We start from the raw sequence: 23,466 nt of genomic DNA on the forward strand, positions 1-23,466 counted from the left end.
CCATTGTAGCAGTAACTGTAATATTGTAACATCAATACTACATTGATTGTTACATGTAATAATAGAATAGAGAAAATAAAATTTTATTTTAATTTAAGAGAAAAAAGAAAAAAAAAATTATTATATGCAAATAAGAAAGATTAAAAAAATTAAATTTTTGACTATATCATATAGCCCTCATCAGATGTCGCTTAAGGTCGCGCAAGTTGCGTCACACTACATATCATATCTCTTTCCCTCTCTATATATAAAAAGAGATTTAATTTATTAATTTTTACATCCGTTCCATATATATTCTTAGACGACCTTTGTATATCCGAACGCCTGTAAGTCCCTCCCAAACGTCTTAATTCTCAAAAGTTACTTTTGAGGCATCCGGAAAAGACTCTGAACACCCGAGTATATGAAGATCATCTAAGAATATCCACGGAATGGTTGTACAGATTATATATATACACTCTCTTGCAAGTTTTTATTTTGGTCAATCTCCCACAAATGGCGTCTACGATTGTATATTTATATTGCATGAAATCACCCGCCAACGGAGCACCCCCCCTCGCACCACGCGTTCAACGAGCGCAGTCGACGCATGCAGAGCCGCGTCACACGCGTCGCCCTTCTCGTCACCGCTCCATCCCTCTCTCCCCGTCTCAGAAAGCTCTCGCGCTTCTTCTCGATAATAAAAACGCACGCGTCCTCGGATTCGGTTCGGCAATGGCAGCCCACGTCGCCAGCAGCGAAGTTGTACGCTCGCAGCCCTCGTCGGGCGGTGGCATTTTGGCCCGCGTGGATCGGTTGGATATCATGCTGGGTTACCTTGAGGAGCTCCGTGGCAGTCACAGCAGCCGCAGCACCTCCGCCGCTGCGTCCGGCGACGCTGGAGCCGTGACGACGAGCGAAGTCAGCATCTCTTCGGTCGACTCTTCACCTAGAAGCACCGACCGGCGCCGGTGTCGGCCTATCGGAGCAGTCGTCGTCGAAACGCAGGTCAAAGGCAACCTCATGGACCGCGTGGAATACCTTGAGAAACGCCTGCTTAAGGCGAGTTATTATGTATTCGCTAATCCTTTACAATTAATTCATTTTGAATAACTTATTCGGTGGAATTTTGCAGTTCGAGGAAGCGAGAGAGTTGGAGGAGGAGGAGAAGACGAGTGGGGGTGAAGAGATGAAGAGGAGTAATGCGGAGAAGGTGAAGAGAAAGCGTGGCAAAGGGTTGCAGCGGCTGGTGGCTTCGTGTGTAAAGGGAGATCTGGAAACGCAGTAATATCTCATGTATAGATACTGCTGGTTGTGATTTGTGAATGGAATAAGTGCTGTCATTTTGGTTTTAATTTGGTGCATGTAAATTAATGTACGAGGGCCTTGTTTTCTGGAAGAAGATGGAGAAGTTTCTGATGAGAATTGATGAAATGAATACGTTCTAGTATAATTGAGAAGTAATTGGATGATATTAAAGAACAGAACCTCACTTAAAAAAGACAGAATCCAGCGTACCTTTGACAAAATTGTCCAATCTTCTCTCTAAATAATTCCTCATTTGGATCAAAATATGGGCCAAGAGAATGCTTCCGTATGCTTGTGGAAACATGTACGTGCCAAATAATTGATGGGGAACAGCTATCTGTACAATTTACCTCTTCTGTTGTGGGATCCAAAGAATTGCGTGGAATTAATGTTCTTGAAGAATACTAGAGTTTTCTTCTCAAGCAAGCATTTGGCATGCCATAATCCCTCGCTCGGGCTAGATTTCGTCTCCATGGATCATTATGCAGTTTATAATGCAGTATCTGCATGATTGAAAAAAAAAAAACAGAGGGAGAAGAGAGATAATTAACAAGATAAACAAATTCGGCTGACCAATCTACTAAGTTCAGTTTTGAGGATAGTATTGACACAATCGTACGATACTAAGACCCAAGTCTATTGTCTTAATCTTATTCTTAGCCAAAGCTCAAATAGATTACCTCGAACCACTAGTTAGGGATAAATAACGCATGAAAGACTTATTACTGCTTAACTTTTAGCTACAGCGAAAGCATGTGGAAAAATTGTGGAAACTCAGCTAATACATACCGATGAAGATGATTGTTTTACCTGTATAAATGTCGCGAAGACATCATCTTCCTCCAATTTAGAGAATTCTACTGCCCATCCTTCCTCATCGGGGAAAATTTTCTTTTGCCTTTGAGCTTCAAGCAGCACAGAATCACGATATAGAAACCTCTGCCAGATTTGATGTAGATTTGCCAACATAAGATCTATTTCTGTCTCATCTAACCGCTGTCCAATTAAAAAAAAAAAAATGTTAACAAGATCATCAGGAATTTTCTACATAAGCAACAGATAGTATGAGAGGACTGGTATACTACCTGAAGAATTTGAAGCAAGTTTGTAATCTCATCTTCTTGAATTCTAACCGAAAAGCTACTGTAGTCCAGGGCATTCTCATATGGAAGGTAGATACCATCCTACGCCAATGTGTCAAGATTAGTAAGACAATGTATGTGATAAATTAAACACTAATATAAGGCCTAATGTGCCCTAAAAGTATAACAAACTTTTAAAGCTTGGACACCTCTTAATAATTTAACAAACTTAACAAAGTATAACAAACAATAGCCCTTCCAACCACATCAGTTTTATGAGGCATGTTGTGAGGAAGTGCTCTGATAAAGAAACCTTGTAAATGGATCGTCTTGAAATTCAGCTTGGGGAAGGGTATTGACGCCACACTCAAGCAAGATGAGAAGGTGAGTAATAAGTCATGGAGTTTTGATCGCCACAAGTTGCCTTGATAAGATCGAAATTAGTTCTTTGCCTAAGAACAAGAAGGAAGCTCTCACAAAAGAGAAACTCAAATTTTCATTCAAACTTACATGATTTGTCATACAAGAGTTCTCCTATTTAACATCCCTTAAGATCCCCTGTGTACTAATTATGCAATAAATATCATGCTTGCATGCATGGGTTTTATTATCCACTAATGCAACCACTAATCCCTAATACTAGCTTAATGCAACCATGCATGCATGGTATTTGTTATACTAGCTTAGGAACTTTCAAAAATGCATTAAAAACCCACAAAGGACATCAAAAGTCACTTTAGAAAAACCCTCCACGCATGCACACGAAAATGGTCCTCATGTTGGTCCAATTTTACTTTCAAATTGAAGGAATGTGATCCACTTAGTTGTTGCCTCCATTGTGCATTGATCTTCCTTTTCCTTGAGCCTCATTATTAAGCCTTCCAAAGCTTGCTTCATTCTCTTAGTCTTGGACCTTGTCATGGGTCCCCCAATTCCCTTCAATGCCTCTTCTTGGCTCACATCATTCCCTCCTTCTTTAGGTGAATTCGTCCTCGAATTTAGGTCTTCATCTCCTACATCAAAAGGACTCAAATCAGCCACATTAAATGTTGCACTAACACCATACTCACCGGGCAAATCAATTTTGTAAGCATTGTCATTAATTCTTTCCAACACTTGGAATGGTACATCTCCTCTTGGTTGAAGCTTTGATTTCCTTTGGGTAGGAAACCGTTCCTTCCTCATATGAACCCACACCCAATCACCGGGTTCAAGGACCACTCTTTATCTCCCTTTATTGGCTCGATTTGCATATTGCTCCATTTTCTTCTCAATTTGAGCTTTAACTTGCTCATGAAGCTTCTTCACATATTCTGCCTTTGTTTTGCCATCCTTGTGAACTAAAGAAGAAGTGTTAGGTAAAGGAAGCAAATCAAGAGGTGTTAGTGGATTGAACCCATAAACAATCTCAAAAGGAGAAAATTGAGTAGTAGAATGGACCGCCCTATTATAAGCAAATTCAACGTGAGGTAAACATTCTTCCCAAGACTTAATGTTCTTCTTAATAATTGCTCTAAGAAGAGTAGAAAGTGTCCTATTTACCACCTCAGTCTGGCTGTCAGTTTGTGGGTGGCATGTGGTGGAGAAAAGAAGCTTTGTTCCCAGCTTGTTCCATAAGGTCCTCCAAAAATGGCTTAAAAATTTGGTGTCACGATCTGAAACAATGCTCCTAGGCATGCCATGAAGTCTTACCACCTCTTTGAAAAACAAATCTGCCACATGAGTTACATCATCCACTTTGTGGCAAGGTATGAAGTGTGTCATCTTGGAGAATCTATCAACTACCACAAAAATGGAGTCCTTACCTTTTTGAGTACGTGGTAGCCCTAAAACAAAATTCATAGACAAGTCAGTCCAAGGAAAATTAGGAATAGGCAAAGGCGTGTAAAGTCCATGAGGTAATGTCTTAGATTTTGCTTTTCTACACACAATGCACTGTACACAAAATTTCTGCACATCGTGTTTCATGTGTGGCCAATAAAAATGTTCAAGCAGCATTTCTAAGGTCTTTTGAACCCCAAAGTGTCTCATTAAACCCCCCTCATGTGCTTCCCTAACTAGCGATTTACGCATGGATCCTCTAGGCACACAAAGTCTGTTATTCTTAAACAAGTAGTTGTCATGCCTAGCAAACCCATTTTGTGATTTCTTTTCACACGCAGCATATAATTGGGAAAACTCATTATCATGTATATACAATTCCTTAATATGTTCAAAGCCAAGCAATTTAGTTTCACGTGTAGCTCACAAGTTATACCTTCTTGAAAGTGCATCTGCTACAACGTTTACCTTTCCTTGCTTATGCTTAATCACATAAGGAAATTGTTCAAGAAATTCGACCCATTTGGCATGCCTTTTGTTGAGCTTCCCTTGCCCTTTCAAATACTTCAAAGATTCATGATCACTATGAATGACAAATTCTTTAGACAAAAGATAATGCTGCCATGTTTGTAATGCTCTAACAAGTGCATACAATTCTATATCATAAGTGGAATAGTTGAGAGTGGCGCCACTTAGTTTCTCACTAAAATATGCAATGGGATGACCATCTTGAAGTAAAACAGCCCCAATACCCACATGAGATGCATCACATTCAATTTCAAAAGATTTGGAAAAATCAGGTAAAGCAAGAATGGGTGCATGTGTGAGTTTATCCTTAAGTGTTTGAAATGCCTTTTCTTGATTCTCTCCCCATCTAAAACCCATGTTTTTCTTAACAATTTCATTTAGAGGTGCTGCCACTGTGCTGAAGTCCTTCACAAACCTCCTATAGAAACTTGCCAACCCATGGAAGCTCCTAACCTCACTCACAGTTTTAGGAGTTGGCCAATCTCTAATGGCCTTAACTTTCCCTTCATCAATCTGCACTCCTTTAGAACTTATGACAAAACCAAGAAAAACCACATGAGTAGTGCAAAAAGAACATTTTTCCAAGTTAGCATATAGTTTTTCCTTTCTAAGGACATGCAAGACAGATTGGAGATGTGCAAGATGCTCAACAAAACTCTTGGAATATACCAAAATATCATCAAAGTATACTACCACAAATTTTCCAAGAAATTCTCGTAAGACATGGTTCATAAGCCTCATAAAAGTACTTGGTGCATTAGTTAATCCAAAAGGCATTACCAACCATTCATACAATCCATATTTGGTTTTGAAAGCTGTTTTCCATTCATCCCCTTCCCTTATCCTAATTTGATGGTACCCACTTTTCAAATCAATTTTAGAAAAGAAGCAAGCACCATGCAATTCATCAAGCAAATCATCAAGTCTAGGGATAGGATGTCTATACCGAATTGTGATGTTGTTGATTGCTCTACAATCAGTGCACATCCTCCATGATCCATCCTTTTTAGGCACCAAAATTACGGGTACAACACAAGGACTTAAACTTTCTCTGACCCATCCTTTTTGCAATAACTCCTCCACTTGATTTTGTATCTCCTTTGTTTCTTGAGGATTGCTCCTATAAGCTGGCCTATTGGGCAGAGAAGCGCCAGGAATAAGGTCTATTTGGTGTTCAATCCCCCTCATTGGTGGCAAACTGTGAGGTACTTCCTTGGGAAACACATCCTCAAAATCCTGTAAAATAACAACAACATCACTAGGCAAGGAGTTAGGGTTAGATTCCAAGCAAGTTTCCTTGCTCAAAAGAATAAATATAGGCTGCCTTGTCAAATAAGCTTTCTTCACCTCACTTCCTTTTGTAAACAAATTTTCTATTTTTCTCTCTTTCTTTTCCTCATTCTCTCTTTTCTTTTGAATTTTGTCCTCAAAATCAAGTATTTTCTTTTTCACACATTCTTTCTTTTTCTTAAGCTCTCGCTCTTCTTTTTATCTTTTCTCTCTCATTTTTATTTGATCCTCACAAACCTCCCTTGGTGATAACGGTACAAGTGTGACTTTGCGAGAATTGTGAACAAAAGAGAACTTGTTGGAGAATCCATCATGGTGAGCTCGCCTATCAAACTGCCAAGGTCTTCCAAGAAGAATGTGGCTTGCCTCCATAGGCACAATATCACATAGAACTTGATCTTCATATTTGCCAATGGAGAAATTAATCAACACTTGCTGATTCACTACCAATTCTCCACTATTACTAAGCCATTGGAGTTTATATGGTCTTGCATGTGGTGTAGTCTTGAGGTTGAGTTTGGTGACCATCCTAGTACTTGCCACATTGGTACAACTTCCACCATCAATGATCATAGAGCATGTTTTACCTTGAATAAGGCAGCGGGTATGAAAAATATTTTCTCTTTGGTCCTCCTCATGCTCCTTGGCTTGGCTTCCCAATAATCTCCTAACCACCAAGAGATCTCCATCTTGCGCATAGGCTGCTCCATCATTTTCCTCATCGCTTGAGGAAGAGGAATGAGAAGTAATTTCTTCACTAGAGATACTCCCATTATCTCTCACCACCATAGTCTTCTTATTCGGGCATTCGGATGCAATATGACCTTTTCCCAAACACCTAAAACACTTGATATCCCTACTCTTAGAAGTGGAAGAAGAGGTAGTAGGAATAGGCTTCTTAGTGCTTGCTGCCTCCTTAGAATTTGAAGAAGAACCCTCCTTCTTTGGCTTGTCCTTCCAACTTGAAGAGTAGTTTGGAGAAGATGATTTCTTCATAACGCCCTTTCTCTTTAATTGTTGCTCTATTTTCATTGCTTGATGCACTAAGTCGTCAAGCTCCACATAATGTTGTAACTCCACAATGTCTCCAATGTCTCGGTTTAGGCCATGGAGAAACCGAGCCATGGTAGCTTCCCTATCCTCCACAATATTGGCCCTAATCAAAGCCACCTCCATCTCCTTGTAGTAATCATCCACACTCCTACTCCCTTGGGTGAGTCTTTGCAATTTGTTGTGCAATTCCCTATGGTAGTGGGAAGGCACAAATCTCCTTCTCATCAAAGTCTTCATTTCGTCCCAAGTGTTGATAGGATGCTCTCCATACCTTCTTCTCTCCTTTTGCAATTGATCCCACCAAATTAAGGCATAATCGGTGAACTCAAGGGCAGCCACCTTTACTTTCTTTGCATCATTGTAATTGTGGCATGAGAAAATTTGTTCTATTTTCATCTCCCATGCAAGATATGTTTCAGGATCATTCCTCCCTTGGAAGGAAGGTATCTGGACTTTCACACCTCCTAGATCATCTCCTCGTCTATGGTCTCTACCTCCTCTTTCACGTCTTCTTCCCCCTTCATGCCTCCTTCTTTCTCTTGGTGAATCATAGAATGGTTCACTTTGATGAAATTCTTCATGATTAGAATTGCCCCCACGGTTCGAAACTTTTTCTCCTTCAAGTCGGTCCATCCTTTCGTGTATTTCTTCAAGTTGTCTTTGAAGTATTCTCTCAAATTGTTGAGTAAGTGCCTCCATTTGAAGCATATTAAGATCTCGCCTAGGGGAATGAGGTGATTTTTCCCCACTCATGCTTGCAAAAAAAAAAAAAAAATAGAAGATGACAAGGAAAATTACAAAAGAAATGTTAGACGGACCTCACCACTCTACTCACGTGGTTGCACTCAAATTTATCCACTCAGCTTCCTTTATAAGCTCTTAAGGAAAGAACCTTATCAATATCTTTCTCAAGACAACAAGTAGGCAATCAAGTGAATAAAAAACCAACAAGAGAAATATGAGTAGAACAAGAGAAATAAACGGATAAAACGAGAAATTCAGCAATGATCAAGAGCAATGGAAGGAATATATCTTTGAATTCAGATTTCACAAAGAAAGAATATTGAGTCCTTTCAATTCACAAATCCTCCTCTTTTTTTTTCAATCAGAAATCAATGACTCTAATGATTCTTTTTTTTCTTTTGTTTTTTTTTTTCCGAATTTTCCTTTTTTTTTTTTTTTTTTTTTTTTTTGAGTTGAGGACCCAAATAGCGAATAGAAATTTATGATAGATAGGGACGAAGAGATCAACAAAGATGGACAAGAACAAAGATGAAAACAAGATACAAACCTGAAAATCAAGGAGCCAAGGCTCTGATACCAAATGATAAAGAAACCTTGTAAATAGATCGCCTTGAAATTCAGCTTGGGGAAGGGTATTGATGTCACACTCAAGCAAGATGAGAAGGTGAGTGATAAGTCATGGAGTTTTGATCGTCACAAGTTGCCTTCATAAGATCGAAATTAGTTCTTTGCCTAAGAACAAGAAGGAAGCTCTCACAAAAGAGAAACTCAAATTTTCATTCAAACTTACATGATTTGTCATACAAGAGTTCTCCTATTTAACATCCCTTAAGATCCCCTGTGCACTAATTATGCAATAAATATCATGCTTGCATGCATGGGTTTTATTATCCACTAATGCAACCACTAATCCCTAATACTAGCTTAATGCAACCATGCATGCATGGTATTTGTTATACTAGCTTAGGAACTTTCAAAAATGCATTAAAAACCCACAAAGGACATCAAAAGTCACTTTAGAAAAACCCCCCATGCATGCACACGAAAATGGCCCTCATGTTGGTCCAATTTCACTTTCAAATTGAAGGAATGTGATCCACTTAGTTGTTGCCTCCATTGTGCATTGATCCTCCTTTTCCTTGAGCCTCATTATTAAGCCTTCCAAAGTTTGCTTCATTCTCTTAGTCTTGGACCTTGTCATGGGTCCCCCAATTCCCTTCAATGCCTCTTCTTGGCTCACATCATACTCCAAGGAGAAAATTGGACCAAAATACGAGAAGTGGGAAACCCAAGATCAAGCTTTGGTTTCATTAATGTCGCCATTGTACAATTTGAAACTCAATTAATCAAGTTTGAAAAAGAAAAGAGCCATGGTACATGGGACAACATTGCATATAAACTCCTGGTGTGCAATTGGTTAACTCTATTTTAAAAGCAAAGCAAGAATGTCTGCTTACCTGAATTATTACAGGAATGCATCCTTGCAAAATGCTATCTTCCAAGCGTCCACTCCATCCATCCCCAGGCAAGACACCACAGAAGATAGAGCTAGCTACATCATCATAATACTTGGAAGAGCGTATATTGGTAACAGTTACATTTGGAGTATGCTGTCTCCCAAACTTGCCCGCTTTGTTAGGTGTAGAACCAAATTCCTCAGCAAGCTTCTGTCGAATGCCCATACTATATCTGAAATGTTGTTTGGAAAAAGAAGCTACTAAATGACTGACAGTAAAATCACTGATGCCAATCCCATGATGTTCAAAGATAATTTACTCACGTGTCTTCAGGTCTACCATTCTCATAGGCAGGTCCTAAGTTTCCATTGAAGTAGAATAATGTAGTACGCTCTTTGCGTGGTCTATGACATTCAGTTATAACAATGTCAGACAAAGTAATCATGAAAAGCCTACAAATGGATACTCTTGATATGTACCTTGCCCAAAGTTTTGCCCATATTGCACCTGGTTCAGGCCTTTTCCATGCAGGAAGGACAAGATCCTTTTCTGGATCAAAGCAGGGGTGAGTACCTGTTTTAGAAGAAGGAATTGGATCCCAGTTGTCGGCCCAATAAGCTGTTGTAGAGTGATTATGCTTTGAGTTTGTATTGCCCCAATGAACTAACATAGTGCTATTCCAGATCTCTTTTGGGGCATAGCAAGCACCTTCATCCCATGAAAAAAACTGTCAGATACGAGCAATGAAGTTAGGTTCCCATCAGAAAGTTGAAAATTTTAAATTCTCACTTGGGATAGTGTCATACCCAAATATGGTCCTTCCCAGCAGAGCGATTCCAGTAAGGATACTTCTCAACTATATGATCATAAACTCTCTTGTAGAATTCCAAAGCAAAGTAACTTCTTAGACCTTTTTGTTCCTAAGATTAAAGTGATATATAATTGCTAGGGTTTCAATGAAATTTGTTACGAATCATAGCTATTCAATAAAAACAATAACTTGAATCACTCTTAAAAAATGAGATAATTGCTAAATCTAGCATGAATTTTTAACCAATCTAACAAAAATTTTAAGTTCTAACAAATCTATATACGAAAGAGTCTCATCTCCACTGTTAAATGGAGAGGAGACAGAATGAAGCAATGTGGCCCCTCAATAAACTACAGAGCATCATGCAACATAGATACCTCCATTGGGGTCAGAATTCATAATTCACAACATCGTGATGGAGTCATAATTCACAATCTCATCAATAATGTCAATGGAACCAGAGCAAAAGATAATGGACTCAACCATCTATTGAATCCACTCCAAGGATGGCAGGTTCAATGCAAATACTCACTGATCAAACCAGATTCTCCAAGCCACCCTTGTCTGCATGCAGCTAACAACATCAATGGATTAGCAGATCACTGATGCATATAGCCGGTGGCCTACTGATTCAGACAAGAATTTCCTACACAGGCAATTCAACGAAGAAGTGATCCTTGCTGTGACAAAGAGGGTTCAATCTACATGCCACCCAAGCAGTTGTACTCCCATATGACTTGTTCCTAAAGCAACATATACATGTAGAAAGTGAATCCACGCAAATGATATCAAAGGCCCCATAAAAACTTAGCATGTGGAGGATAGGTCGATTGCATGACACAATTCACTTTAAGGGCTAGAGGACATAGAGATACCTCCATATAGGAGGGAACCAACTTAAACTTGGAGAAAAAGTCATCTCAGCTGTTGTTCTTCAATAATTTTAAAGTTGAAGTTAATTTTACTTAAACAGGATCTACTAGTTAAATCATTTGATCATTCTAAGACAATGACAAGAACATCATGATGCTATGCATATTTAATATGAATAAATTAAATTAAAATTTGTAAATGTAAAAAATAACCATTGAAGGGGCAGTATATTAAACTAAATGTATAATATAATAGATAACAGTATAAAATTCACAAATACTTGAGATTAAAATAATTAAATAAATTATATACATTAAAATATGCAAGGTAAGCACCGGACTGTGTACAATGGATCCTTCTCCGGGATCCCGCATAGCGGGAGATTTGTGCACCGGACTACTTTTTTTTATTATTATTAAAATATGCAAGATTTAGATACATAAATGATGTTTAAATTATGACTGTAAATATTTAAATGATACCAAAAACAAGAAATAAAATATGATTTGGATAGGAGCTATCATGTTCATGCTTAATTCATGTGTCATATATTACTTTCCTGCATTACCCAGAAACTAGAGGATACTATCCATCTCATCCTCATACATAATATAGAATTTAGTAAAGGTAAAAAAAAATTAGGAAAGAAAAAAATATTGTATTGCTTTTGTTAATGGGATAGCTATTACAATGTCTAGGTCTATAAACATAACCCTAAATCTAAAATACCAATGCAAGATTAACCCTGCTACACTAATAACCTTATTAAAACTAATTCCTCTAACGGTCCCTCTCAAACTAGAGTCCAAATACTATCCATGTTCACTCTGTTACCTGAACTAAAGAACCTCTTATAGGTCGGCAACAAATAAGATATTACAATTATGTGATGAAAATATAATATTCACACACTCGAGAAACAAAAATATAGTGAATAAAGCAAGCAGCCAATGACATGGTTTGACCTTGATTAACAAAGCTCACAATATAGTTGGAGTACACAGGACCACAAGCAAAGGAAAGGTTGGTACTGTTTGTGCTTGCCTTCATTTGAAGCATGACCATCAAATGGATGCCCTTGCAACAAACTCAAAAGATAAGAGTTCTTAACAGAGACGTGCTCCCCCGTCAACTATATATTGCAGTGTTGCATTGCTCCCCTCCACCTGTTTCCAAAAGTTGGTTATCCATAGTCATGCTGTCAAGATCGCACGATATTGCATAGAGGGCTTGGAAGTAATTGTGCAGATGACTTAGCTATGATGGAGAATGAGACAAAGGAGAAAGGATCAAAGATGTTGACCTCTCCCTTAGGAATACAAAATACTCTAAGCTAAATGGGTGACTTTGATCCTCTATAGAGTTTAGGAGAGAGAAAATAATGTATTGTTTCTGTTAATGGGACAACTGTTATGGTAACCCTAAACTTAAAAAAACTAATGCTTAACTAAACCTCCTTCACTAATATCCCTTAACACTAACACCTCTAATATGCACTACCAAATATATGAAAAATAAGTTTTCTTAACAAATTTAAAACATTTTCCTAGAATAGTATTTTAGTCGACCCTACCTAGTGGGATAAGGTTTTGTTGTTGCTGTTGTTGTTAGAAGAGTATTTTAAAGAAACAAATGAAGCATTTTGCATTGCAAGATTTGTTCATTAGAAGAAACAATGTAAATCAACAAAGGAGCAATTATAAGATTTCATAAATGTACTCATACCTTCATTCGTAAATGAGGTGCATCATCTGCACGAGTAATTATACATGAATCAAGAACAGGAACATATAAGAAATCTGCTTCATCACCGTTCATTGTTCGATAAGGACTAGCAAGAATGCTCTCATAGAGTGCCATCTAAACATAAATAAATAATTGTAAGGATATGTTAAGGTGAAATAATAGATTATGGTTTTGTAAGTTCACACCTGTGACCCATATAATTGATCTGTCCACAATGTCCTGTTCTTGTCTGTATATATTCTGTTAACACACTCAAATTTGAAATGTCGACCCTATAAGGGCAAAAGGTGAAGAAATGAAGCGTTTCTGAACATTAAATCAAACAAAGACAATAAGTCACAAGCTTACTTCAAGAAGGTGTGCATTGAACTCTGGTGGCAGGTCATAAACATAGATTAGTGGCCTTTTCTTTTTTACTACAGCTTTGATGGTCATCAGCTCACCATTGATGGATACCTTGTCAGGTAAATCAACTTTAGCTGGTCGAAGCCATACTGGCCAGTCTTGCATAGGTGATAAGGCAGATGGAACACTACAATCTATCCCATAATAACCTCTGTCACACTGAAAAACTTTATGTATTATAAAATTGTAAAGAGGATGTCTTATGAGTATCAATGTATCATAACTTCAAGTATATCAACTAGGAACAGAATAAAAGTAGATACATGAACAACAAGAAGCTGCTATGAAACTGAACTATTTCTGAACAGCTACATAGATAATATCCGAGCATTGAACTTTATACAAGACTATATTGCTAGTAATATCAGATGTCTCACTGTTGATTAAGCTTAATAGAATTTTCTTTGGTGTCCCTCTAAGCCTTACACCATCAACACTTCAATTGATTCAACTACCCTGAATGTAAAACTTATTGTCTTTAGTCATGATAGTACTATCTTATCCTATTGTCTTGCATTTAACTTTTAGAATTATACCCAACTATTCTAGGATAAACATCCTCATACATTCATTTTGACCTTTTCATTTATATTTAACTTTTTGTATGTATTGTTTCTTAACTATTCAACACTCTGGCACATGACATATGGTTGGGTGAGCTACATGTGTATAAAGTAGAACTATAGAAGTAACTAAACATCATAATTCAGAAGTACAATATGTTCATTAATTAGAACACAATTAGACTTAGTAAGTTTAGAATTATGTCATTGGCAGACTATCAGAAAATGGAAGAAAATTTATGGTGCTTAGTTTCTCTTAGGAGTTCCTTTTTTAGTTTAGCATACAACAACCACCAAATCTTATCCCACTAGGTGGGGTTGGCTATTTTTTAGTTTAGCATACCTCACAAAATCCACCACGACAATGTCCGTGTCCAGAGCACTGGTTGACACAACTACATAATGTTGGAATCTCACAGAACTGTCCCAAAAGACAGTCATACTTGCAATCACATTCCACTTTAAATTTTACTTTTGAAGCATATGCATCCTCTGGGTCTACATTGCACCATCCAGGTTTGGAACCATTCGTTGTAAAAATATTTTCAAAATCAGCCTTTGTCCAATTAGTAACTTTTGGATCACCAGGTTTGGAAGGTGAGCTGATCAGAGATAATAACTATAAGCATCACGATAAGTGACAGAAAAATACATTTTGAAAGAAAACTAACTCACTTTATTTTAAATCCGCAAGCCTCTGCCACTGGACGATTTGGATATTTTGTTTCTTGTCCACAAAAACACATTGCTCGTGTTGTGTCACAATAAGCAGGGCATATTGATACAATCCATGGGCCATAAGGTTGTTCTGGTGAATGAGGAAGATTACACTTAAGCTCCAACTTTGTTTCACATCCTTCACCTGCTTGAATACAATAGCATTTTTATCTTACAAATCTGTTGCTCATTTCAAAGTTGTATCATGGAATAAAGTGAACCTTTAATTTTTCAATATGAGGAACTTATCAAATGAAACTACATAATTCAGCATTGAGAAAATAAAGGCCAATCAAAATGATAAAAGAATACTCAATAACAAACAAAAAACAAGCAAATGCCTTCTCTCTCTCTCTCTTCCTGTGCCTATGCATATAGAAGTGAGCATTCAGTTAACAACCGAACCAACCAAACTGAACAAACCGAAACTGAACTATTTTTTAGACAAGCTGAACCGAACGAACTTTGCCACTAAAACCGAACAAATCAAACCAATAAAAAATCAGTTAATTCAGTCGGTTACTGAATTAATCGAACTTTTCATAGTAGTCAATTGATACTACATCATCAATCGACCACTATTGGACAGAGTCACATCTACCAATCGACTGCTAAACATACTATTCCGCTGTCTGGTTTAATCGATTGATACCGTTCAATTTAATCGGTTTAACCGAATTCTAAATTTTAAAATTGAAGCTGAATCAAATAAACCGAAATAATCAGGATTTTTAAAAAATAAATAAATTTCCAAATTAACCGAACCGAACTTCCAAATTCATTATTTTGGTTTAACTGAGATTTTGCTCACCCCTATATGCATATTATCAAATAGTTATTTCCTAAAACTCTTAGACTTCCCAAGATCTTTTTACTAAAATTCAGTGATTGTTTGCTTATTCAAAGATTCCAATCAATATGTCCATAAGCTAGGTTTATGGTTTTGTTCAACATTTGCCGAACTTCACACTTATCTTTAAATTTAAACATTCTGCAGTTTCCTAGGTCAATCAGCATAAGCGTGACCAAAATAAATGGAACCATGTATAAACAAATCAATCTTGTTCAGAACAAACAGAACTAAGATTTATTTCTGCCTGATTTATCTACTTATAGAAGAGTAGATTGGTCAAGTTTTTCAAAATCATCTCAAGTTGACCAAATTTTAACTGATTTCATCCATTTAACTCTCAGTTTAACCAAATTTCAATCGATTTCATCAATTTTCTACTCTAATATAATCTAACTAATTGCTAGCTAATTTGTTTGAATCTCTAGTGTGTTTTTTTTTTATTTTTTTCCCCCAAACATTCCTCAATCTTTATATGATGCTGGTTTCTCAGAAAAAAAAAAATCAGATAGTCATTTACAATAGCAATCCCACTTGGGTGATCATGCTGGTATCAGTTGATTCTGTCAATTATGTTATGAACATGAACAAATTGAGAGATTAATAAGCACGGAAAAATGTTAAAAATAAAAAAAGTAGAAAAGAATTCCAACATTTGAGTATATATGCTGGGAGAAGGAAATAAATGTTGAATCATTTTTCTTCACAAAGGGAGAAAATGTTCAACAACAACCAAGTTATATCTCACTAGATGAGGTCGGCTATATAGATCTTTTTACGTCATTAAGTTCTATCTCCTACTATATCATCATCTATACTTAAATAAATTTTATCTTATTTTATTGCGGATAACCAAGTCTCTTTTGGTCTTCCTCTTCTTTGTTTGATATGTGTGTTTGTCATAGTTTCACATCGCCTAACTGGAGCATTTATTAGTTATCTAAGTACAGGCTCGAACCATCTTAAACGTGTCTCTCGGAATTTTCCCTTAATAGATGCAACTCTGACTTTCTCTCTAATGCACTCATTTCTTATTCTGTCCATCTTCATATGTCCATACATCCACCTTAACATCCTCATCTCCACAACTCTCATTTTCTGCTCATGTGCTCGAGTTATAGCCCAACATTTAGCTCCATATAATATAGCAGACCTAATTACGATTTTGTAGAACTTTCCTTTAAGTTTTAGAGGTACTTTACGATCACATAAAATATCCAACGCTCTCCTCCATTTCAACCATTCTACTTGTATTTTATATAAAATATCTCTCTCAATCCCTCTATCATTTTGTAAAAATGATCCTATATATTTAAAGCTCTTGGTTCCTTGCAACTCAACATTTCCTATCTTAACTGTAGTATCTGAAAATCCAATGGCTAAGAGAGTTCATTTGATTTAATTGAGAATTTATAAATGTAGATAGTCTAAAAATTAATTTAGTCTACAATTATGGAAAATAGTAGGACATAAACATATATATAAAAAATATATATATAAGATTAATATATTATATATATAACGTGTAACATGTAAAATAAATAGTATATATAATAACTAAGTAACTATAATACATGAACTAAATATATATATATATATATGAAATTTAATGCAATGTCAGATTGGTGACTTAGTATCATAAAATTTAAGAAACTATAATATTTTATATATATATATATATGGATGAAAATTAAATGCAATTGATGACTTAGCATAATAAAAATTGTATGCCAATTAGAGGAATTCTTTTTAGTTGATAAAACTTGAGATGTTCTCTTAAATTGGTTATGTGGTTTTGGAGGATTCGACGGGCCCTAGGAAGTTCCTCCTCCTCCCCATTGCTCTTCCACCGGTTCTAGAGCTCCAAGGGAAGACCAAGAAAGGAGAGTTAATAGCCGAAGATTTAAGGCATGTTCTCTACTTGGGTTATGTTTTTGTTAGTTCTATGTCCTTGTGTGGTTTCGGATCCTTTAGCTTGTTGTTCCTGATTGTTTTGTGAGTATGGTGCTCTAGTTAGGTCCTCTTCTTATGCTCCAACTTGTTTGGATAGATGTGACATTTCGGATATTGTAAGTAGTGGTTTTAAAACCCCTTGTTTAGCTTATGAACCTTGAGTTTTAATTCGGATTTTATGTGCACCATCCTCATAGTTGAATCCGATTTTGTGGCTAATCATCTTAGTTGCAAATTCTATTTCTATGAAAGACATGCATCTTAGTTTAACCACTGATTTTAGGGGTTCATTATCTTGAGGATAACTCTATAAATGTTTTATGACCTTCCATGTGATTATCCTTAGGGATTAGAGAACTTGGTGTGTTGAATTTATGTTATAGAATTCTTAAGTTCCGGATTATTTTAGAGAAGTTGTATTCACTGATTTTAGGGGTTAATTATCTTGACGAATATCTACAATAGCTTCATGTTTTCCATGTGTTTATTCCTTGAAGTTTGAGAACCTTGCATGCTCAACTAGTAGTATAGGAATTATAAGATTCAGATTCTTTAAGAGGAATTTAAAATTCTATTTTAGGAGTTACTCATTTAAATGATGCATTACCTTTTTGCTCCATACTTACTAATTGTTTTCCCTTAGAAGTTAGAAAATATGTATGCTCAAATTCTAGAGTAGAAGGCCCAACCTTCGGATGTTATAGATTTCTATAATCTATTGTGTTTTAAAAGGATGATACCATGTTAGCTCCTATGAATTTTGTAAGGTCCAAATTTTTTTTAAGGTCCTTATGCTCTATTGTGTTTTAGAAGATGATGCCATGTTAGCTCCTAGAACTTGCAAGTTTCGGAATTTGCCTTGTATGCTTGTGTTTACTCTTGCTTCACAACATGATAGTTTAGTAGGCTATAGGTATAATATGAATTTGTATGCTTATGTTTAGGTTTACAGTTATGTCATGTTTAAGTTGCTATGCATACTCATGCTATGTTAATGCACAAGTCTTTGCTTAAGCTTATGATATAAATTTGCATGCTTATGTTTAGGGTTGACGATTATGCTGTGTTTAAGTTGTTATGCATGCTCATGCTATATTGATGCGCAAATCTATGCTTAAGCTTATGTTATGATTTGGCATGCTTATGTTATGATTTTCGATTATGTCCATGTTTAAGTAGTGATCAAGCTTATGTTAAGTGCATGATTATACTTATGTCCATGTTTATGTAATTATGTGGTCGAGTGTGACCAGTGTCCTTAGCCCGGGAGCTCACCAAATCTACGTGATCGAGTATGACCGGTGTCCTTAGCCCGAGAGCTTACCAAATCTACGTGGTCGAGTGTGACCAGTGTTCTTAGCTCAGGAGCTCGCGAAAACTATGTGGTTGAGTGTGACCGGTGATCATATCCCAGGAGCTCGCCAAACCCTAAGTAGTTGAGTGTGACCGATGACCTTAACCCGGGAGCTCACTAACCCTATGTAGTTATGTTTATTTCCATGCTTAGCTTAATTACACGCTGATGCTTATGATTAAGTCTATACTTAGGTGTGTATCCCATGCAAGTATGTTTATGCCTATGCATATGTACATGCTCATGATTATGTCTATTTCATGCTTAGTTTATGTTTATACTCGTATGCTATGTCGACGCCTATGAGCATGCCCACAATATATTAGTAGGTAAGTCATAAGTTATATAACCTAGATATCCCTTAGCACACTAGATCATGGGTGCTAACTATTTCATAACATAGTTTGAATATGCTGAGTCTCTAGACTCACAGATTACGACCTTTTTCTTTTTCAGGAAATGAGGCGAATGAGGCAGGAAGAAATGACCAATGAGCCAGCTTAGGGTATTGGTGGCACAACCCGAAGACCCTCTTTAGTTACCTTTCCGCATAGTCTAGTAGTTTATTGTTTACAAATAATTCAAGAACTCATGCTAAGAATTCAATATTTTTCCTTCATGTCGACAGTGTTGGTTTAAGTTTACACACACACTAGGGATGCTACATTACCAATTGTCTCATTACACTAATATTGCTAAGCTTAAATTCCATATATTCTGTCTTTATTCTACTAAACCTAAAACTTTTCTCTTTTAGTGTTTCCGGTCAAGATTCTAGTTTAGCATTTACTCCTATACGTGCTTTATCTACCAAAATAATATCATCTGCAAATAACATGCACCACAATCCTGTGTCTTGAATATGTGTAGTGAGTTCGTTCATAATTAGTGTAAAAAATAGACTTAAAGTTGATCCTTGATGTAACCTATCTTTATTGGAAAAACTTCAGTTACTCCGCTTTAAGTTTTTACTCTGGTTGTCACATCCTCATATATATTCTTAATTAGTTCAATATATGTTACACTAACACCTCTCTTTTCTAGAATTCTCTATATAATTTTTCTTAGAACTCTATCATAAGTTTTTCTAAGTCAAGAATACCATGTATAGATATTGTTTTTGCTCCCGATATTTTTCAATTAGTTGTCTAAAAAGATGTATAACTTTTATTGTCGACCTTCCAAGCATTAACCCAAATTACTTTTCAATCACTATGGTCTCATTCATAATTTTTTTTTCTATTTCTTTTTTCCAAAGTTTAAAGGGGAGCCTTGGCGCAATGGTAAAGTTGTTGTGTGACCAAAAGGTCACGAGTTCGAATCCTGGAAACAGCCTCTTACAAAAAACAAGATAAGATTGCGTACAATGGATCCTTCCCCGAGACCCCGCATAACGAGAGCTTCGTGCAACGAGCTGCCCTTTTACTTTTTTCCAAAGTTTCATGGTATAACTCATTAGCTTAATACCCTATAGTTTGCACAATTTTGTACGTCTCCCTTATTCTTATATAATGGAACTAGAGTACTTATCCTTCATTGATCAAACATTTTTTTCGTTTCTTATATCATGTTAAATAATTTTATAAATCATTCAATATCTTATTTTGTACACCGGGCTGTCCTTTTTTATTCAATATCTTATTTCCCTAGGCACTTCCATACGTCTATCAAAATATCATCTGGTCCAACAACTTTTCAATTATGCATTCCATTTAAAACTTGTTCTACTTCTGAAGTTTGGATTCTATGATAAAAATTTAAAATTCAATACTCATTTAACCTACTTAAATTACCTAAGTTAAGTTGGTCACCTGAACCTTCATTAAAAATTTGATAAAAATATCTCTTCCACTGTTGTTTTATTTCTCCATCGTTTACTTAGTACTCTATTACATTTATCTTTAATACATTTTATTTGGATAAGATCTCTTGTCTTCCTTTTTCTCACTTTAGCTATTCTATAAATGTCTCTTTCTCCTTCTTTTGTATCCAATTTTTGATATAATCATTCAAAAGTTTCATTCTTTACTCCATTCACTACTTTCTTAGCCTCTTTCTTGGCTATTGTATATTTTTTAAAATTTCCTCATTCTTACAAATATATAATTTCATATAAGCTATTCGTTTTTCCTTCACTTTCTCTTGTACTTTCTCATTCCACCACCAAAATTCCTTATTTAGTAGTGCATGTCCCTTTGACTTACCGAGAACACTCTTAGCTACTATTTTCAACTTTAATACCATCTTATCCCATGTCGTATTAGAGTCACCATATATTTTACCTAATACTTGTACTCTTACCTTCTCCTTAAGGAAGGAAGAAAATGTTAAGAGAGAAAATTTATAGACAACTTTGAGAGAAGAACGAATTGAGAGAAACAATAATAGTCTCCTGTGAAATCTTTCACAGAAGATAAAAAATAATGGAAATAAAAAAAATATATTATGAAATAATCTAGATGTGTGTCAACTTGAGGCAAAGAAGAGGTAAGTGGAAGATTTATGATATAGATGGCGAAGAATAAATGCATTTGATAGACATTGAAGAAGAAGAAGAAGAAGAAAGGAGTGGAGTATCCCTTGAACCCTAAAGGAAAGGGAGGGAGGGGAGAAATATGTTAGTGCGACAATATTTCTAAGTGGTTTAGGAAGATTGTTAGTGCCACAATGCTCATAAATGGTAGCTTTCAACCACATTGTCTTGAGGATGTTTTAATGTGTTTGACAAAGGATTTAAGTTAGTGCAACAATATTTCTAAGTGGTTTAGGAAGATTGTAAGTGCAACAATGCTCATAAATGGTAGTTTTCAACCACGTTGTCTTGAGGATGTTTTAATGTATTTGACAAAGGATTTAAGTTAGTTATGCCTATAACATTGACGTGTGCATTAAGTTTCCAAGGACTTAGCAAGTTCGACTAGTCAGAGTTGAGTCATGTTGGTTGAAGACCTAAAAGCAAGGACTTTGGTAAAGTGGTTGAAGACATGGAGGCAATGCTTTTGGGCAAGTGGTAAAGACGTTTTGGGTATGTGAAGACCTGTAGGCATGACCTTTAGGCATATGAAGACCTGAAACCATGGAGTCTTTTGGCAACATCATTGTGGATGATGTAGAGATCGAAGAAAGGCTTTGAGCATGCAAACATCTGAAGCATAGAGCTTTAAGCAATATTATCGTGGATGATGTGGAGGTTAAAGACTAGGAACATGGAGGCTTTGGGCATTTGAAGACGTGGAGAATGGAATTTTGGGCAACATCATCATGGATAATATGGAAGTTGAAAACCTAGAAGATGACGAGCTATAAGGGAGTACATATGAAAATGTAATCTGAAGCTTACAGTTTTTAGTAACATCATCCGAAGATAATGTGGATTAAACAAACTAGGTAAGGGATACCTAATTGGTATATGCAGAGCTTTATGTAGGCTTAAAAAGGGTAAACCAAGTAAAGTTAGAATCTTTGAACCGATTGAAGGTTAGCTCAGTCAATTGAAGTGCTATGTCAACTGCCGAGTTGATTCTAAAATCCTTATTCAAAAACATAATGTTCTCTGTTGGACTTGGACCGACTGAATATTGAGTCAACTAAAGACAGTTCCAGTTAACTAAAGGATTGGTCCAGACAAGCTCGATCTTGGAGCTTTGCATAGGCTTACAAGGAGTAAGCCAGGTGAAGTTGGTTGATTGGAGTGTTGAGTCAATTGGTGAGTTGATTGGAGTATTGAAGCAATATTATCATGAGGACACTGAAAATCAATACCGACCTTTTACCATCTATACAAGATTTACAATGTTTTAATCAGCATCTTTCAACCAATCGCAAGAAAAGATTATCACAAAAACTCGAGTTCTTAATCCGAGTATCTAGGTGAATGATTAGCATTTGTGGAAACGAACCAACTAAATTCAGATAATTATTTCTCGCTAAAAACATACCCACGTAAACACTAAAGTCAATATGTGACCAAAAAGGAATACAAAGTTACTAAATAGGGATGAGCAAATTACGCATTGCAAATTTTACCAACCAGCATATCCATGAAAGCACCTGCATTGCCCCAATTCCCTATTGCATACGCCTCGACCGCCACACTCGTCCTTGCAAATCATGTCACTTATATTCTACACATAAGACCTTCTGAAATCAAACAATTCGCTTTTTGCTCCATAAATGCAAAAAAAAAAAAAAAAAAGAGAGAGAGAGAGAGATAAGATTTGCATTGACCTCAACGACCTCAACCGCGACCGATAAAGGATCGCAACGGGAGAGCCACCTCCCAATCTCAGCTTTCCAAGGCGCGCCGCGGTAGGCCACCGGGACATGCGAGGTGGCCGGAGACCGGGTCCCTAAATCTTCACTCGCTCCTCCACCAGACAACCTTTCGTTCCTCCCGCCGAAGTAGTCAAAGGAGGGGAGGAGCGGGGGCAAAAACATGTGGGCGAAGGAGACGAGGATGAGAAGGAAACCGATAGCCGCGACGAGAGAGCCCGGCGACTTCCATGAGGGAAGGGAGATCATCCTCTGACTCAAATGGATCGGAAATGGAAGAAAGAACAGAACCTCGACAATCTTTGGGTTCGGCCCGCGGATCAAATCATTGGGCATTCATTATTTTGGTACGTGGCAACGATCCGATGGTTGAAGGCGTGGGCGATTCGAACATCGAGCGGATGCCCGCAAACTTGCACCTCGCCGTTTGCAACCACCCGATCTCCACGGCTAGCCACGTAGGAAAATGAGTTTTCTTAACTGATAAATAAAATATAAAATCTATAAATTTAATATCAAAATTATTATTTTTTTAATTTAAAAGTTAATTCATGAACTTAACGAACATATTCACGAGTTAACGAGTCGAGTATTGCGAAGCTTACACTTGATTTGTTTATCTTAACGAGCCACATTAAATGAGCTTTTATCGAATCGAGT

General features: G+C 36.6%; 2 protein-coding genes across 3 annotated transcripts; one reads left to right on the forward strand and one right to left on the reverse strand.

Moving 5' to 3' along the window:
• Nucleotides 1-671: 671 nt before the first annotated feature.
• On the forward strand, nt 672-1,432 carry LOC122001857. The gene is made up of 2 exons (XM_042556820.1): nt 672-1,041; nt 1,115-1,432. Exons 1-2 carry the CDS (start codon nt 715-717, stop codon nt 1,265-1,267), a joined length of 480 nt encoding a protein of 159 aa, XP_042412754.1. The 5' UTR covers nt 672-714; the 3' UTR covers nt 1,268-1,432.
• On the reverse strand, nt 1,433-23,094 carry LOC122001856. Of its 2 annotated transcripts, none has more exons than XM_042556818.1 (14): nt 22,762-23,094; nt 22,565-22,658; nt 14,336-14,522; nt 14,004-14,262; nt 13,041-13,256; nt 12,878-12,964; nt 12,672-12,806; nt 10,069-10,182; nt 9,742-9,989; nt 9,586-9,666; nt 9,263-9,494; nt 2,373-2,471; nt 2,098-2,283; nt 1,433-1,790 (listed from the first exon to the last, which is right to left on the reverse strand). In XM_042556818.1, exons 1-14 carry the CDS (start codon nt 23,053-23,055, stop codon nt 1,692-1,694), a joined length of 2,331 nt encoding a protein of 776 aa, XP_042412752.1. In that variant the 5' UTR covers nt 23,056-23,094; the 3' UTR covers nt 1,433-1,691. The 2 variants fall into 2 exon arrangements, with proteins under 2 accessions (XP_042412752.1, XP_042412753.1); XM_042556819.1 differs by having other exon boundaries at nt 22,565-22,674; nt 22,762-22,898.
• Nucleotides 23,095-23,466: the final 372 nt, after the last annotated feature.

This window comes from Zingiber officinale, chromosome 7A (genome assembly GCF_018446385.1).
Source record: "Zingiber officinale cultivar Zhangliang chromosome 7A, Zo_v1.1, whole genome shotgun sequence".
In the NCBI taxonomy this organism is placed as follows: domain Eukaryota; kingdom Viridiplantae; phylum Streptophyta; class Magnoliopsida; order Zingiberales; family Zingiberaceae; genus Zingiber; species Zingiber officinale.

Coding starts and splice junctions, on each gene's coding strand:
- LOC122001857 (XM_042556820.1), top strand. CDS start 715: ATGGCAGCCCACGTCGCCAGCAGCGAAGTTGTACGCTCGCAGCCCTCG. Junction 1,042..1,114: donor TTGAGAAACGCCTGCTTAAG/GCGAGTTATTAT, acceptor GGAATTTTGCAG/TTCGAGGAAGCGAGAGAGTT.
- LOC122001856 (XM_042556818.1), bottom strand. CDS start 23,055: ATGATCTCCCTTCCCTCATGGAAGTCGCCGGGCTCTCTCGTCGCGGCT. Junction 14,263..14,335: donor GCTTGCGGATTTAAAATAAA/GTGAGTTAGTTT, acceptor ATCTCTGATCAG/CTCACCTTCCAAACCTGGTG. Junction 2,284..2,372: donor ACTTGCTTCAAATTCTTCAG/GTAGTATACCAG, acceptor TTAATTGGACAG/CGGTTAGATGAGACAGAAAT.